This window comes from Nyctereutes procyonoides, unplaced genomic scaffold, assembly GCF_905146905.1.
Source record: "Nyctereutes procyonoides isolate TBG_1078 unplaced genomic scaffold, NYPRO_anot_genome, whole genome shotgun sequence".
NCBI lineage: Eukaryota > Metazoa > Chordata > Mammalia > Carnivora > Canidae > Nyctereutes > Nyctereutes procyonoides.
The window spans coordinates 9,945,579-9,964,202 of record NW_026575132.1 but is presented as its reverse complement, the minus strand read 5'-3'; the positions used below and the strand labels follow the sequence as shown (position 1 = coordinate 9,964,202).

General features: G+C 45.9%; 1 protein-coding gene across 1 annotated transcript in view; it reads right to left on the bottom strand.

Moving 5' to 3' along the window:
- LOC129522704 (aldehyde oxidase 2) overlaps nt 1-18,624 on the bottom strand; it is a 78,996-nt gene that overhangs the window by 41,331 nt on the left and 19,041 nt on the right. Inside the window, exons 10-19 of the mRNA XM_055345004.1 lie at nt 17,365-17,457; nt 12,878-13,029; nt 11,349-11,442; nt 9,074-9,183; nt 7,484-7,668; nt 6,655-6,832; nt 5,215-5,307; nt 3,927-4,096; nt 3,229-3,343; nt 1,591-1,713 (exon numbers count right to left, since the gene is read on the bottom strand). Coding sequence (XP_055200979.1) covers nt 1,591-1,713; nt 3,229-3,343; nt 3,927-4,096; nt 5,215-5,307; nt 6,655-6,832; nt 7,484-7,668; nt 9,074-9,183; nt 11,349-11,442; nt 12,878-13,029; nt 17,365-17,457 — 1,313 coding nt within the window. The remainder of the gene's footprint in view (nt 1-1,590; nt 1,714-3,228; nt 3,344-3,926; nt 4,097-5,214; nt 5,308-6,654; nt 6,833-7,483; nt 7,669-9,073; nt 9,184-11,348; nt 11,443-12,877; nt 13,030-17,364; nt 17,458-18,624) is intronic.

Genomic DNA, 18,624 nt, shown 5'->3' with positions numbered 1-18,624 from the left:
CTCAATGAGTCACCCGAGTTCGTGTGGAAGTATGTTTACTGCCATACTGGAAGTGCATCATAAGATCACATCATCTTATTGTAATATATACTATATTTAATGAGGATTAAGTATGTGCCAGGCACTGTGCTAAGTGCTTTACATGTATTAACTCATTTAGTCTTATAACAATTCGATGAGGTAAGTATTATTATTATCTCCGTCTTACACCTTAATTCACCTAAGGTGATGCAGTTAGTCTGCAGGTGTGCAGCCAGGGTTCAAACCTAGCAGTTTCATTCTAGAACTACTCTGCACTGCTTCTCATATATATGGTCATTTACATGAATGAATGGATGGGTGAGTGAATAAGAATTGATATGTACGACTATTTTGTTACCTACTTTTGTTCACAAAAGAAATTTTTAGCTGACTCTGGGCAATCCTATTCTGAGAGAACTCTAGATCTCTAACCATTCTGAGTCCCAAGATATTTCATGGTTTTTATTCTGGGAGCCATTTCACCCTTGAGGAAATGGGATTAGAACTGAGATTTCAAAAACTGACATTTGAATCCTAGTACAAACCAGGGACGGAGATTGAGCCAAGAAAAAGGACCTGGACTTCTTGCAGACTTGGCAAAATGGGAATTTGGAACAGACCTGATTTGGTTTAGAAAGATCAAGAAACATGGCCTTTTTAACACTTGGAATATTGAGCAAGTTGTACCTTTTAGGCACATTTAAAAAATGTCAAATGGTTCACTGGGGCCTTTGAAAAAATTCTGTTTTCTGTCACATGTGTACAAATAAGAAAGCTTTTCTCAACTCAATTACTATGAACTTGACCTTCATTGACTTAGAACCTGCAAATCTCAGTCTATATCTGAATTTTCTATTCTAACTTCATTCTTTCTGCTTTAGAAATAGCATTAGCATTCCATCAGACTCAAAAATAAGAGTGGAAGTTTCTGTGGAATTCCATCATGAAAGACTCTGTGTTTGGACCCCACCTTGAAAACATGATTGTTCTCAATATCCATTCTCATCGTCTTCCCTGATTTTTAGTGGATATGTAGTCACCTGGCATAAAGTCTACATTTCGCAGCACCCCTTGCATGTAGGTATGGCATGTGAATAGGTATTAACCAATGAGATATGGGAAGTGTCCTTAAAGGGACAGGATATGCCCTTCTTCATTTTCTCATTCTCTCTGTTGTCTGGCATGTGGACTTAATGGCCAAAGCTTTAGCAGCCATTGTGGACCAAAGTGTGACCTGGATGATAGAAACCATGCATGATGGAGCAACTAGATAGAAGGAGCCTAGATCCCTGACACCTAGAACCCCACATAAGCTCTGGACTGACCACTTCTAGATTTTTTGAATGTGAGAAAGAAATTTTAATTCTTGGTGTGTCCCCTCCCCCCTCACCGTTTCTTAGAGCCAAAACTAATTTCAATTCGTACGAGTAATACCTTCCAGAGAAAGCTGATTTTCCCACAACAAGCTAGTGACAAGGAAAAGTTAGAATTAGCCTTGCATTAAGAAATTCACAAAGGTGCTTTTGATTCTATAACCTTACAGGAAAGAAGCCAGCCAGTCCTGCTTACATTGATGGTGAAGATTACTGGCTCTATATCTTCATAGGTGATCTTTATCTTTTCAATTGCACTCTTTGCCTGTACATTTGTCTCTGCAACCACAGCACAGATAATGTGGCCCACGCAAAGCACCTGTGGAAAGTACATGCATAGGTAGGAAAATATCAGTAGCAATAGTCTTACCAGCAACAGACCAGTGTCTTAGTTTCTATTGTGATAATAACCACACTGTGATAATAATCACATTAGGCTTGGGTAAAAAAAAAACTTTTTAATTACAAAAATAATTTAAATAATTAGATGATTCCATTGGCCATTTTACTCAATGAATGTAAGCCCCAGAGTGGACGTCAAATTGTCTGGGATCTCTGTCAAATTTGGTTCACATAGGTCATCTTCATGGTATCACTTATCATTTTAGAGTTTAAAGATGAGGAATGTGCTTTTTTGTACAATGTGATTCCTGTTATGAATTGCACCGTGTCCCCTCCTTCTTCCTAAACTGATATATTGAAGCCCTAATCTCCAGGGTGATTGTATTTGGAGCCAGGGCCTTAAAGGGGTAATTAAGATTAAATGAGGTCATCAGGGTGGAGCTCTAATCCAATATGACTGATGTTCTTATAAGGGGAGGAAGTGATACCAGGGAGGCTCACCCACAGACAAAAGGCCATGTGAGGACACAGTGAGTAGATGGCCACCTGCAAGCCAGGAAGAGAGGCCTCAGGAGAAACCAAACCTGCTAATACCTTGATCTTGGGTGATCCGCCACCAGAACTGTGAAAAAATAAATTCCTGTTTTTTTTTTAAAGTGACCCAGTCTGTGGTATTTTGTTATGGCAGCCTGAGCAGATAATATAGCTCTTTAAGTAACAGCTGATCTCTTCATTTGGAGTTCAACCAAAAGAACAGTGATTCCTTTCATGGCTGGAGGAGAAACAGTCTGTGTGACTCACTGAGACATGACAATACTAGCTAACACTTACTGAGAGCCTTCACTTTAGGTGCCAAGCACTATTGTAAGCATTTTACATGCACTAACACTATGGGGTTGGGGCTATGGTGATTCCCATTTTACAGATAATGATACCCAAAGGCACACAGCTAGTGAGTGATGGAACTGGAACATGAGCCAAGGTAGCTTGGCTCCAAAAGCAAGATTTCAATGAATGTAGAATTGAATTAAAAGGTCCCAGGTGGCAAGAGCAACTTTATAAAAAATGGAGTGTGTAAGAGTTAGGAGGGTGTTGGGGGTCTGTATGTGGGGTTGGTTGGTCCAGGAAGGGACGGAGTTCAGTATAAGTAACAGGGAGTGGCTGTATTTTTTTTTTTTTTGTACTCTCCTATTTAGGTCTTTCTAGGGTATTCTATCCTGTAGGTCAGGATCCTACATTTATTCTTCAGACGAGGGTAAATTGACTCAAGAGCACACAGTGGGAAAACTAGGACTTGTTCTTCTGTAATAAATGTCCTTTTTACTCTGTAATTTCTAAGCCTGTCTGAATAACGATGTTAGGTATAGAGAGAAGCTAGAATTAGCGCTTTAATCCCCCAGTGGGCCGGGTAGAGGGGGGTGGTTGAAAACTGACTCCAGGTGGTACCTTGGTAATTATCTGCACTAAGTCACTCAGAAGGCATGCTCTGTACCTCATCTACAGCCATCAACTTGTCATCCTCAGCCCCATTGGTGCCTGGAATGTCCTCAGCTGTTATCACATCAACCACCCCAGGTAGTTCAAGGGCCTCAGATGAATCAATTGATCTGAAAAAAGAGAAATATTCATATTCAAAATATAAATTTTGAGGGCCCCAGACCCAAGGAAAGGATAGAACACTGTTGAAAATCAAAATATATAGCAACTGGTCCAGTTTAGGTCCTGACCAATAAGAGTTGACCTGCCCCAGGGTCCAGGAGGCTGGGTCAGAGTAACACTTTGGCTCCTGGAGGAGCATTGGGGGAAGGGCCTGTGTAGCTGTGGCAAGTCTTAGGAAGCTTAGGACAGTGGGCATTTACCGTTTAGAAATGCAGTATTTCAGGGTTTTATCACCAGCTGAGTATCGCCGTACTCAGTTACTCCTGGGCACCATGCCTCAGGCTCCAGCGGAGAGCTGAGGTACTGTGAGGTTAGACTGGAAGGAGCCCATAACTACTATTTTTGTTCTCTCTTTCTTAATGGTCATTTCCGGATACTCTCCCTTGCTCCTCCTGGGGATGGTGACCTTTTCTTTATTCTTTTAATTTTAGGTTCTTTGTGTTTAGGACATGGCAGAAGAGGCACATTCTTTTGAAGGAACCAGCAGGTGTGCTTTTAAAAGTTTTTTTGGAAAGCTTTCTATTTACTTACATGATTTTTGCATGGGCTCTGGTACTAGTCACCAAAACCATGAAAAGTTCTCTATCCACCGTCGGAATGTCATCACAAAATATGGCTTCACCTGTAGCATGTTTAAGACCTGATAGGTGCACGATGGGGCGTCCAACTGGGTCTTGGAGGGATTGGTGAGAATCCACACTCTGCAGAGGGAGACAGAAGTTGCCCTGGAAAACTTGAATCTCCAGAAGAGGCCTGGCCAATTACTAACACTCTTGATTCAGGATTAAGAAATCAGTCACCCACAGGCAACAAACACTGGAGTGGGTCAGATGATAAAGGTGACAATTTAATGATGTAACTAGACTGGGGAATTGTCCTGGCAGTTATGTGGGCATGCTGACCTTTTGGCAGAATTGTGGAGTAGGTGAAGGGGCCGCCTCCCCAGCTTCTCCTTTTGGCATCTTTTCCCAAGTCATGCCCATGTACTGCTTTTTTTCTGGAATTCAGCGGGTCTCTCTGCCCTGCTGTCTTAACTTTCCCATGACCAAACCGTTCACCAGTAAAGTGATCACGATGATGGAGTTTAAAGTGATATGAATCCTGATGGTGGGGAACCCAAATCTAAGCCAAAAGCTTGAATGTCAACTTGAACAGGGCCTGGAGCTGCAGAGAGGGGAGGAGAGCAAATGGCAGTGGAGTCCACTCAGATCCAGACCAAGGTGCCTTGGCTGCCCCCGTGAGTGGCCCCAGAACATCACTGGGTGGATAAGGAGAGGGAGACAGTGTTTACTCTGGAAGTCATGTGTGTGTGTGTGTGTGTGTGTGTGTGTGTGTGTGTGTAGATGGGGTGGGGGAGGGGCTGTATGCCAACAGAGAATAACAGATACTTTCTAAATTGTCCTCCAGGAAGTGTGGGTTCAGGTACGGGCAGGGCTCTTGTTTTGCTGACTGGAGATCAGATTTTGCAGTCAGGGCTGAAGGCTGAACCTTGCTACTTCTTGCTTAGTCCTTCCCACACACCTGACTTAGGTGCTCTTCAAACAAAAGCCCAAAGAACATCAGTTTGAGGAGACTATCATCAATTATGAGTCACATGGTCAAACCATTCCAGGCTGGTTCGGCCTCAAATGTGTGTAGTGGTAGCTCAGGCCTGATCTTAGATCCAGAGTCTTCTTGGCTAGGCCTAAACAAAGGGCAATGTACCAGCCAAAGCTAGAAAGTCAGAACTACAGATCACAACTCTGAAATGCTTGCTTTGTTCACATAGCTATAGCTTATCTTTTAGTTTCTAGGTTTCTATTAAATTACCCTCACTGACCTGGTACCTTTGGACTCCCTGGGGTCCTGTGATGGGGAAATCTTCTAGAGCACTTAGGAATCCGTCTGGAATTTCAGGATAATGATGGCTGTCCTGAGAGACAATTCAAAACAATAAAGTTGAACTGATTAGTCTATGGTTAAACTGGGTTTTAATTTGTGTGAAATGACTTGGCTAAAGTACCCAAGAAACTGCAGGGCCAGGGTAGCCTCGAGGACCAAAGTCCACATCACCTCCCAGGATCTCCCTTGATGAAGCTATCCTGCCCTCTTTTCCTTTTCCCAGAAGGAGGGACGGCACTGACTGCTTTGAATCTGATTCTCAAGTCACCCCAAGGAGAGAGAGGCCTGCCAGTGAGCTGGGTAAAGGCAGAAAAGACAAGAAAATTGGGGGCTGGATAAGCCATCCCAGAATGAGCTAGAGTTCACTGTACACAAAAGAAACCATGTCCTGATTGTTTTTCTCAGCAACTGAGCAATTCAGCAGTAAAACTGGGAGGGCTCTCTGGGTGTCTGAACACACCAAGTGTTTGGATTCAGAAATTAAATGGCAGTGATGATTCCCTTGGTGGATGTGGTTGGTGAGGGCCTACCTCTGAGTAAATGAAAATTGGACAGTTTGGGTGACGTGAAGAGTGTTGGAGTAGGATGTGGTTGGAAACGGGGGGACAAGGTAGGGAGAGAGCTATATTCATGGTCAGGGAAGGAAACAGAGGGAGGGAAAGAGAATGTTTTGCTTTGCTTAATCTATTCCAGAAGTTTGCAATCAGAAAGTCTAGAACCACTTCAATATTTGCATACAAATAAATTTTAGTATTTTTTTGAAAAATAAAATTTTATTTTGTGTTTTATGTTGAATATAAAATTTCAGAACAGGCCAACCTAATCCATAGTGCCATGAAGCAGATCGGTGGGTGCCTGGGGGTGGGGGTGGGAGGATTTACTGCAAAGGGGCCAAAAAGTACTTTTTGGAGTGTTGAAAATGCTCTATACCTGGTTTGAAGGTGGCTACATGGGTTTGCACATTTGTTAAAACTCATTGAGTTTAAATAAGTGCATTTTATTATATGTAATTATACTTCAGTATAAAGTTGATTTTATTTATTTATTTATTTATTTATTTATTTATTTATTTATTTATAAGTTGATTTTAAAAGAAAAAGAGACTGCACACTGGAGGTAGGGCGCACCATGATGCTGCATTGCTCAGGGCACACGGTGGATATCTGTGAAAGGAAGACAGCCTGGCATCCTGAGCCTCATGGAGCAGCCCCTCAGGGCTGGATCCCTGAAGGCAGGATGGCTGGGAATGGACGAGATGGTCTGGCTCAGAACAGGTGACAGATGATGGCACAGGCTGCCCACAAGATGGTTCTCAAATGTAGTAGGAAAAGCTGGGAGTTTTTGGCTGCAAGGAGCACATAAGTACCAGACCACTTACAGGCATAAACTTTGCCAGCTTCTTCAGTTCCTGTAGAACTTCTAGGTAGAATTTGAAGAAGAAACTGACCACCAGAGTCCTCTTGAATTCCACTTTCCCCCCTGGGGCCCAGCCTGGGAGGGAGACCTCTTCCAGAAGCAGCCTGCAAGCTTCCTCCAGCATCAGCTCATCCCAGGGCCTGGTAGGGTTGAAAGGCAGGGACGGGTCGAGTTCAAGGGCAGTTTCAATCGCCCAGTAGGTGCTAGATATTGGATAGTGACAATTTAGAGAACCCAGGGTCTCCTTTTATGAGTTGGAGGGGAACTTAGAAATCACCTAACCAAGTCCTTCAGGAAAACCCAGGCCTGCAAGACTGCACCGAGTGGCCTGAGGGTCACGGCAGGGTGAGGATGGGACCGTTTCGTTGCAACGTGAACCAAGGATGTTCAAGAGCCAGACCGTGCTGGAACTGGGCACTTAACAAATAGACAAATTGGGGACAATTCCTTTATGAACTGGACAGGCCTTTATTGAGGAAGAGCTAGAGTGTAGTCAGGCAGCAGCAGCAATAGGTGCCCTTGGACACTGCCTGGTGTGGGTACTGGAATGCTGATGTGCGTACAAGAACCAGGGCTGGATGCAATCCTGGGCCAGTATCCCTCACTCCTAATTAAATCAAAGTCCAGTGAGGTTTGCTATTAGGAAAATTACAGAAATAACAGGCAGTTGTTCTACAAATAGGAGTTTCCATCTTCCCAGGGTGTTAACAACATTTGCCAGAGCCAAATGTCCACCTTTTTTTTCTGACATCAAGCTTCACCTTTGGGGTGCAGGGCGGCTTGTTGCTTACCTCCCTATGAGCCGCTGGCAGGATTTTTGTGCACTGACCGTGACAGCCCCAGCCCCACCGTAGGAGATGCTCAGGTCCTCAATGGTGCCTGTGCCTTCCTTGAGGAGGACTCGCATGCCAGCGTTCACATCGGCCAAGGCATTCTGCTGGCACTGAGCCTGTCGGAAGGCTGACACAAATTCCCACTGTGGAGACAGGAACCATGTGTGTTGTTCGACATGTCAAAACAAAGAGCATGGTTTCTGCTTCTTGGTGCCACTAACTAATCACTGAGACTCTATCTAAGGGGACACAAGAGGCACTTGGCACAATTAGAGGATAAGTCGGCGGCCTTCCCATTTGAAGTGAGAATGGGGTTGCCCCAAAGGCCCATCCCCAACACCCAATACCCTCAAGGACCAGGGATCACTGTGCATTCTTCCTGAGGCCCAGAAGCCTGGCTCGTGTCCAGCAGCTCTCTCTGCTAGTCTTCAGATGCCTCTGTCTTGGGAGGATGGAGGAGCCCTGCCAGCACAGGTGCTTTTAAATGCGATTTGCTTCAAGCGTGAAAGAGACCCCCCACCTTTCCCAGTTTGTAGAAATGACTACGTTTCCACTATGCAAAGGTCATAAGGGAGTTGAATAGAACTTTCTGACAGTGGACTAGGAAATTTTATATCAGGAACAAGAGTCAGGAGGGTGATGGCTGCCCCACTGGGCCCTTGGGCATGGTGACTGTCAGTGTTTTGACATTATTTTGACATGGGGTTGATGGCAATGACCTGACTCAAGTGTGTTTCCATTTGTGCAGCCACCGAGGGCACCATGCTTGAGTCAGCCTGGTTTTCTGTCTTGGGTCTTTACACAGATGCACATTTGACTAGAACACATTTCAAAGTTTCCATTCCAAAGGAAAAATAAATGAAGGTCATACATGGCTGGAAACATGACTTAATTTAAGACTTCCTGCATAACCAAGCTAACTCTTGGCTTTTGATCAGTGTGCGGGCGTGTGTGTGTGTGTGTGTGTGTGTGTGTGTATTAAATTGCCTCTCTCTGAGAAGACTGTCCTCCTGGATTCAGGTACAGTTTTGGGGAGAGACACAGAACACTGAGTGAGGACAGAGGACCCACTCCATAGCCAGCTGGGTGGCCACATCACCCCCAGATACCCTGCGTTAGCAAACCTCCGGAGGCCCCATGTTCCCATGAGCTGTTGGAGTTAGCTAGAGTGGGAAGTGGGGAGGCCCTGCCCCAGCTTCCACCTCTTTGTGGGTCAGGCAGAGAAACTCAGCCCGGAGCTGGAGAGCTTTAATTTCCGCCTCCCGGGGTCGGCCTGTAGACCTGGAGGCGGAGGCCAGGAAGCAGCGAGGCTGCCCTCAGCAGGCCCCACCCGCAGCTGAAACAACAGCCCCGGCCCCGTCCACACCCGGAGCTGCTGGCTCGAGGCTGTCTGCGGGCTTTGGTGCTGGGCCAGCCCACGGTGGACGGGAAACAGGTTTTTAGGGCAGAGTTATTTTCCTTCCATCTGTTTTCAGATTTCTAAAGATGACTGCATTCAGTCGTGAAAAGGGAAAAACAACTCTCAGAAGCAGCCAGCAGAATTCTTACCGCGTGAGAGTGGGGGACGTACACAGACTCCAGGATCTCCTCTGGCTTAAGGTCTGCGCTTGCCAACCCGGCAAGAAAACGTTCGTTCAGAGGCATCTGCCGCGCACCTTCTGGTGAAGAAAGTGACATTTCTGCCCGGTGCAACGAGGAGTCGCTCGGCAGTCTTGAGTGTCAGCAGGGAAGGGGGAGAGGCCGCCTCGGGCTCCGTGTGCGCCCTTGGGGTACCGGGTCCTCTGCAAGCGCAGCGCTGGTGCGGCCTCCCAGCCTCCCTGCCTCCCGGCCTCCACCAGCTGGGCCTCTGCCTCCTCCAGGCCCCGCAGGCAGAGGCTGGTCAACGAACCCCACCTCGTCAACGCTCTGACCACAGTGGGGGGAGCTTCAGGGTTTGCTGCCACCAGTGGCCGAGCCCAAGTCATGGTGTTTGCTTTGCCTTCTCGCTGCTGCCTTTGGCTTCTTTTTTTTTTTTTTTTTTTTTTTTTTTTTTTATAAATATTTATTTATGATAGGCACACAGTGAGAGAAAGAGAGGCAGAGACATAGGCAGAGGGAGAAGCAGGCTCCATGCACCGGGAGCCCGACGTGGGATTCAATCCCGGGTCTCCAGGATCGGCCCTGGGCCAAAGGCAGGCGCTAAACTGCTGCGCCACCCAGGGATCCCTGCCTTTGGCTTCTAAGCTGGAGACCCACACCTTTCAAACCAAGTGAGCAGCTCACGAAACCTCCCTTGAGCTCAGTTGTTACAAGTTAGTGGTGAGGACTGGCCCCCGCTGCTGGAAAGCGTGCTCTGTGGCCCCTCAGCAGGGGTGATGGGACCCAACCATAGTCTGGTGGGTTCTGTCCCCGACAAAGGCGGCCAGATGCTGACCGGATCGTAGGGGTGGTCGTGGAGGAGGCAGGAGCCCCAGAGGAGCCCCCGCTGCCCTTTGCTGACCCGTCCTGCTGCTGCCACCTTGCTGGAGCGGGGCTGTGCTCAGGCTGCAGGTGGCTTTGGTCAAGCGGGGGAAGCAGAGACCTTAAGCCAAAGGTAATGACCAACACCCGAGAAGAACCACACTATTACTAGTACTACTAGTACTACTAGTACTGGTGTAGTAGAAGGCTCTGCATGGGGGCCAGGCTCTCTTCGCTATCCTGATGCCCAGAGTCTCGGCTTCTTCTTTCCTGGTCTTTGGGGGTCAGGCCGGGGTTGTCTTGGCCCACAGGCAGGGAGGACTCAGGAAAATGGCTGACAGGGCCAGACCGGGTGAGGCCTTTCCCTTCCTCCCTCCTGGGTGGGCCCCATACTAAGCTGAATAGGGGCAGGAGAGCTTTTCCTCTGCACAAAGCCTCTCCCAACACTTCCTACCAGCTAGGGATGGGATCATATTATGGCCAACAAACCCCTTGGGAGGGTTATGTTGCCTGTGATATAATTCCTGGTTGGACACACCCCAAAGTTCATGTGGGGAGCAGATTGGTTGCTTTCCTGCACCCTAGTCCTTGGGTCCAGTCAGCCCATAGGAGGGGCAAACGGCAGCTGGCCAAGTGAGATGGATGGAAGGGGGAGTATCTGATGGGCCGTGGGTGAGGACTGGGGAGGCGTGATGGCAGGGAGATGTAGAGGCCCCGGAGAGACGGCTTGTTGCAGACAATGGTCCCCCCCACCCCCGTGTCTGTCTCTATGAGTGACCTTGGCCAGGAGGTTGGATGTACTAGACGTGCTGTGTGTACAATGTCCAGCACAGCCTGGCACAGTTAGTGCCCAGCAAAGGGGCGTGTCGGCATCCTTGGAGCAGTGGAGGCACAGGAGGTTTCCAGGGAGACGAGGGTGGTTCTGCATGGAGCGGCCCTCAGGGAATGATATTTTCAGCCAGTGTGTAAAATTAATCATTGCCTTCCTCCCCTCCCCCGCAGAGGGCCCACAGTGTCTGCAGTGTGTCTTCCGAGACTTGTGGCCTCAGGCACCACAGCTTAGAGGGTGGGCATGGAGAGGAGGAGGGAGCAGTTCTCAGGCAGCAGAGGGCCTCCAGCTCAGTCTCTGAACACCACCCCTGGCTGTCCCAGGGTTATGGTGGGGTGAGGGTTGTGTGTGTGCGGGGTGTGGTGCCAGAAGGAAGCACTAGCCACTCCCATGCCTCAGTGTGTCTTCCTCTAGGATCCTGAGTCGTGTGTCCGCCCCCCCCCCCCCGCCCATGGTGGATTAAGAGCTAGAGACCAGGGCTTTCACTTACAACAATTCCCTAAAAGAAAGATGGAAAATCTTAGGTGCAGTTCAGAATGTTCTGGGGTAGCTTACCTACTGATATCAGATTGAGGGTAGTGTTGCCCACAGCCAAAATTGGATTCAGATCCGAATAGCAGTGCCGGCTTATAATATGTCCCCCTAAGGACTAAAGAGAGAGAGTTATAGCCTTGGTCATTTTATCCCCATCCAAACACCCCACATGCACCTGCTTAAGGTCCTCTTGCAGTGAAAGTGTCACAAGGAGTCTTGGTCTTCCCGGCAGAGGGACAGGAAGTTACTCACTTCTCTCAACAACCCAATGAAATTGATGCCATTATCCCCATTTTTCAGATGAGGACACTGGGACACAGAGAAATTATGAGCCTTGACCACGGTATCCTAGTGAGGAAGGGGCAGGACTGGGATTCAAGCCCAAGTAGGGGGCTCCATGGCCCATTCTGAACCAGCGCCAACTCAGGCTTGGCCACGGCACAGGGGGCTGTGGTGTCAGCTCCAGAGGTGCTGTCCTGCGCCCAGCACTGCCTCCAAGATGGCCAGAACCCATGTGGCTGTGCTGGGGCTCTGGGGACCACACTGCTGAGAGCCGGTTGCCCTCTTGCTCTTCTTGGATCTTGTTGAGCCACTAGCATCTCAGAACATGGGAGGGAAATGACTGGCTGTTCAACTTCGTACTCTCTACCCCACATAGCGATGGAGCCTCCAGGGACCACCCTGGCTTGCCACGGTCTGGGCTGGGACATGGATGAGGACGTTCCCAATCCTCCCAGTCCTTTGCGAACAGCTCTAGTTTCTGCTGACCTGACTTTGCCTCCCTGGACTCTCCCCTATCATACATCTACCTTTTGTGATTATATGAAATAAATCACATCTGCCCTCATGAATCTATAAGCATTTGAAGGCAGCTCTCATGATCCCTCTGATGTTCCATCCCCCACCATACCTCCTTCTGAGGTGGTTTCCAACCTTTCACCCTCCTGCCACCATCTCCTTGCCAGGCTGCAAGGTGTTAGAGTTCTTGGCAGGAGGAGAGACTATTTTGGAATTACTTGAAGAGCTTTTTCGAAGGAAATATGTCCTCCCTTAATTCCCCATATCCCAAGGATTTCTGACACCCCATTTGGGATACGTAGCAGAGGGAGCAAGTATATTTTGAAAACCTAACTGTGCCTCTTCTGCTTTTTTTCTGAGGTCAGAAACAGCCAGACTTTAAAGTGTGACTCTCAGATCAGAGCTGCGGTCTGAACAGTATGGAGTAGAGAAGACTACCCTCCTAGTTTTAGGTACTAAACTGCTGTTAATGTCTTCTAAAACTAGACTAGGTTCTTTGATGGTCTTATCATGAAAGTAGGAAAGCTATGAGTACCTTCATTACTACTTGGCTATTAGATTGAGCTTGACTCAGAGTCTTTTAAAATATATTTTTAATAATGCTTATTAAGTATTAAATATTTATTTATCGTGCCTGTCGTTTCAATCTGCTGAGACCTTTTTGCATACTGATTCTGCTGATGCTATTTCAGCACTGCAGTGAGATTAAGAAATAGGTGCAGCGTGTCGCGTGATTGGCCCCCGGAACGTACTGCCATATTCCGGATCTGCTGGCCCGCCAGACTCTTCAGCTGCTTCAGCAGGGCTCGGTATGTCTGAGTTTTCTCCTCTGGAAGCTCAGAAACTCGCTCAGCCAAAATGTCTTTCACTTGGGCCAGACTGCAGCCAGCACCTATTATCAGTCCTAGGAGGCAAATTGTTTTTTATAGGTGACATGAGAGGAGCAACTGAGTTATAATCATGGTGCCGGGGCCTTAGTGTTCCACTGGTGCATTTGCTCTCTACACTGGTTGCACGGGGAACCACTGGGAACGTAAAACAGCACAGATCCCTCACTCCCAGATCAATGAAGTCAGAATTTTTGGACATGTGGTTTTTCCAAAGACTCCTCAGGTAGTTCTCTTGTGTAGCCAAGAGGAACCCCTGGGATGGTCTGTACTCTTCTGTAGACAAATGCAAGGAAATAGAGGCTAGAAAGAGGGACTCACAGTGACAACTAGTAGGTAGCAGACCCTGTTAGAACCTTTCTCTACCCTCTCCTGACTGAACACAGTGAAATTACGTGAAACTGTTTCGTGATTAAGGGGAATAAATTTGATGGTATTAAAAAATGACAAAGGACTTTCAATTGCCTAGAGCATTGTCTGTAATCAATAATGCTTTAAGTTTTTTTTTTTTAGATTTTATTCATGTATTTATTTGACAGAGAGAGCATAAGCAGTGGGGAGTGGCAGAGGCAGAGGGAGAAGCAGACTCTCTTCTGATTAGGGAGTGTGACACAGGGCTTAATTCCAGGACCCTGGGATCATGACCTGAGCCAAAGGCAGATGCCTAACTGTCTGAGCCACCCAGGCGCCCCTCAAAAATGCTCTGACTGGTGATTTGCACCTCTACAGGTAGTGTGGATACTCAAAATCCTTGACAACCAGTTCCAAGAGGATGCCAGCCAATCAGAATGAAAACAGCTCCTGGATGCAGGGAGCTTCCCTGGGTATTATATTAGGTGTTCTTGGGTGTGGGAACACTGGGGGTGGCCAGGGCAGTGGGAATGATGGGAGAGCACCCAGGAGGATTGGGGCAATGTTATTTGCTACTTGACAAGGAAGTAATTAAAAATTTACAGGTGTTGCAGGCATACTTGTGAGTATTGGCAGGATATTAGTACCAGCTTTGGGGTTTCCCTACAGTAGGGATGGAAAGGGTTTAGATCAATCTTTGAAAGTGAAGAAGTCCCAAACCGTCAGGAGATCACTTAGTTGGCCTTTAAAATTAATCCTTGGGGGGCAGCCCCAGGGGCCCAGTGGTTTAGCACCGCCTCCAGCCCGGGGTGTGATCCTGGAGACCCCGGATCGAGTCCCATGTCAGGCTCCCTGCATGGAGCCTGCTTCTCCCTTTGCCTGTGTCTCTGCCTCTCTCTTTCTGTCTGTGTCTGTCGTGAATAAATAAATAAAATCTTAAAAAAATAAAATAAAATTAATCTTTGACTTCCCTGGGTTTGTAGAACGAATAGCTCACACATAGAGTCTGATTTGACATCACTTTGAGGGCTGAGTTCTAACTTCAGTTAGTCTGTTTTCATCAGGTTTTGGGCCAGGCTTTGATTTTCCTCTTGTGGATTAATCTTTGAGAATATTTTACCCTCCCACCTAGCTTTATCTTTTATCAATATTAAAAATGTACTTGGTACAATACTTCCCCCACCCCTGCCAACATATCCTCATACACATAACATACCTGCAGCTTCAATAATCACAGCTAACCTAACTGATTAGGGAAACCACTATCTGTTCCTTATTATCCTTATACTAAGCAAATCTTGTCTAAAGGTAACTCAACTTCTCCTCCTTCCTGGAATGTCTCAGTCTAGAGTCCTCACCCTATTACTGCCCAGGGTTTCATAAAAGGCACTCCATAACATGGGAGCACATCCGAGGCCCATCAGTGATGGTTCATTTCTTCCTATCCAGGGTCCATTGCAGCTTGGTTTTTAACTTCTGCAAAAATCCTGGCCATGCTTTTGCTTTCAGGAGCACTGGGAAGTCCAAGCTTGCTTCCTGTCATGCAATCCCTCCTGCCCTATAGTCCCAGAGCCTTATTCATGGGGAAGAAGTCAGAAACAAAAAAGATGTTGTTGTTGTTGTTGTTATTCTTTTAAGGTCAGAAGCATCATATAGACCAGCATGACCATCTCTTATCTGACACAGGTAAACAGGGCAGTTCAGCCTCAGGGGAGAATAAAATGCTTGCTGTCTGCTCTGCTCTATTTCTGCATTGCTCACATTACCCCCTGATTTTGTGCCAGGCTTGACACAGCTATACCGAGAAAATTCTATTTACTATATTCCTATTCCTATTTCATTCCATCTTTGGTCACAAAACCTCGCTTGTCTTCCAATAGAATTAGAAAGAGCTTCAACTTTGCTTAATTTTCAGAATGTGGGTTTTAACTTCATGCTTTTCAGAGTTCATGGGTCTACGGGATAAAGATGTAGGGACTTTCTGGAGCACTTACTATACTAAAGATTTTTGAGGGTGAAAACGTACACTGATATGGATCAGCATGCAAAATTTAAACAAACATAAGCCTTCACAGAAATTTATCCAGGGAGGGGTCCTGGGAAGGGGGAACACACATCTGGCTCCAATGTACTCCTCCCTCAACAGTGTCATCTGTTTTGGCAGTCTTCTGGGCCTTGGGAAAAGTTTGAGAACCTTGGGAAATGTTCTTGGGGGAACATTCTGCCACTAGAGGGAACTCACACTTTAATTTTAAGAAGGCCTGAGGCTGGCATACGGATTCTTCAGATTTCAGAATCTGGCTATGCTTTGTTTGCATATCCAAACTGAGCAGTCCGTTCCAACAACTGCAGGCCGCAGGGTGGGCCTGGGGGAAGGCTCATCAAGTAAGGAAAAGAGTTCTGAGTTGGAAATGGGAGATGTGTGTCTTGGTGACCTGGCCACCAGCCAGTTTGGGGACCTTGGGCAAGTCTACTCTCCTTTTGCTTCTTGGCTTCCTCATGAGGAATTCCTAAAATGAGGGATTAGGGTTACACTGGGGACTCTGAACTGTGCTCTGAAGCATCCTCTCAAGCACAGACATAAGGGGGCTCAGTGACAGGGTGATGGTGAAAAATCTCCCCTCTCCTCCAAATAGAACAACATATTTTCATTTACTTATTCTGTTTAAGATTTGTTTTGAGGACACGGTTGTGCTAGAAAAGTCTGAAAACTGTGGGCTAACTGATATCTGGGGTGAAGATTTGGGAAGGGTTTTCCTGCCTTAACCTCTTGCTTATACTGGTTATCTCTGCTCCCAATCCACCCATTCTACTACTCTCTCTTCTCTCCCTTCTGTTATCACCAAGATTTTGAGGGAATCTAAGCATATTCCCCTCATTTTCTGAGTGATATTCAGGTGTGCTGTCTGAATTGTCCTGAGGCTGAAGCTGTGAAGCCCAGTGCTGGGAAAACCAGGAAGGGTCCCTTTCCTGGCAAATGGGTAGGGTAATGCCAGGGATGGGAATGCTTGCTGGTCTGCAGCACAGTCTAAGTTCGGCTAATGATGGTTAGAAGCCAGGAAGGTAGGACTCCTGGATGACAGTGATACAGCCAAGGCAGGTCCCCTCCCCTGGCTATCACTGATGCCCACGAGCACACAATGGCCCACAAGTTAGTCTTGACTCAGCTCTCAGTTCAGTCCACCATCTTGTTGCCCAAGATGACTTGCCCAAGATGACTTAAGAAAGTCATCATTACCACTGCATCCCAAATTCAAGTTCCTAATCCACTCATTCACTCATTTTTTCCCCATTAATTCATTAGTCAGTCATTGAACTGAGCACTTCCATGCATGTATTTATTTGCAGGTACTTACATGCCTGGAGCTCTGGGGGATGAGGAAAGGAATAAAATAAGGTTCCTTTTATCAAAGGGTTTACTCTGCATCTTGAAGGCAAATCTCATATGTTTTCTTCCTACTTTGTGAGTTCCACCTTGCATGATCAGTAGTATTTGCTTGTAGTAGGCCCTTAAGGACATTGTCAGGGATGGAGGGTGCTCACCTGGGCAAGTCTTTGTCTCATTTTACCTCTTGCCGTTGTCCACATGAAATAAGTAGCATTCAAGTGTCAGATAGTTCTCCTACTTTCTCCTTCCAAAATCCTCCCTCCTGGGAATTGATTATTCAACTGATGGTTAGCACTAGTTCTCTTGCTATCTTCCTATCAAAATTTCACTGTAAATTTATTGTCTTTAGATCACTATGGCATTTTATAGGCAAGAATCCTGCAGGTGACTACAAGGTCTTGAATGATATAATCTGAATACCTCATATTCTATGCAAAAATTTTGATGGTAAGGTTTTATAGTAGGGATATTATATCACATCAGAAAAATGATGAAGAATTAGAAATAGGCCAGACAAGACAAACATATAAGTAGGTTCCAAGCTCCTTGGGAAGTGTAAGTTTAGTGCAGGGATTAGTTCACTAATGTTTTACTAAGAATACCAGGAACTCACCCTCACTTGTTTTAGATACCACACTGAGCTCAGAAATCCTAGCAGGAGAGAGGAGAATTGGGTGAAAATGTCCTTGAGATTTCATTGCAGGTCCTGAAAAGTAAATATATATATATATTTTAGAGAGATTTAGGAAAGATAAATGCCCTCTTTTTGGTGTTGAAAGTTTCTCATAAAAATATTCAGATACTAATTTAAAAAATGAATATTAATATAGATGTATATAGATGTAAAGGCAGTGGCTATATACCCTTCAAAGTAAATTTATAAGGATGCTCTCCCAGTATATGTATTTACTTATTTATACATTCACTATATGTGAATAAAAATAGAAAACAGAATGGATGGGAGATTATCAGAAAGCTCTGATACATTGGCACCAGGAGACATACATAAGAACAGTCATAATAAGAAACATATAACCCGGGAGGCCTGGGTGGCTCAGTGGTTGAGCGTCTGCCTTTGGCTCAGGGACTGATCCCAGTCTGGGGATCGAGTCCCGCGTCCGGCTCCATGTAAGGAGCCTGCTTCTCCCTCTGCCTGTGTCTCTGATTCACTCTCTGTGTCTCATGAATAAATAAATAAAATCTTAAAAAAACAAAAACAAACAACCATATAACCTACCAAAAATGAAGTAGGAAGAAAAAGAAAATTTGAAAACACTAATTACTAGCAATTTGAATCAGTAATCAAAAAACTCCCAACAAACAAAAGTCTAGGACCAGAGAGCTTCACAGGTGAAATCTACCAAACACCTAAAGAAGAGTTAATACCTATTTTTATCAAATGATTCCAAAAAATAAAAGAGGAAATCTGTGAGGCCAGTATCACTCTGATACCAAAACCAAATAGAGGCATGACTTAAAAAGAGAACTACAGGCCAATATCGCTGATGAACATAGATGCAAAAATCCTCAACGAAATACTAGCAAACAGAATCCAACAATACATTAAAAAAATCATTCACCATGATCAAGTGGGATTCATTCCTGGGAAAGGAACGGCAAAGGTGGTTCAATATTCACAAATCAATCAACGTGATGCATCACATCAATAAGAGAAAGGATAAGAACCATATGATCATTTCAATAGATGCAGAAAAGGCATTTACAAAGTACAACATCCATTCATAATAAAAACCCTTGACAAAGGTTGGAGGGAATATATCTCAACATCATAAAAGCCTTCTATGAAAACCCCATGACTAACATCATACTGAAGGGGGAAAAACAGAGCTTTTCCCCTAAAGTCAGTCCACTC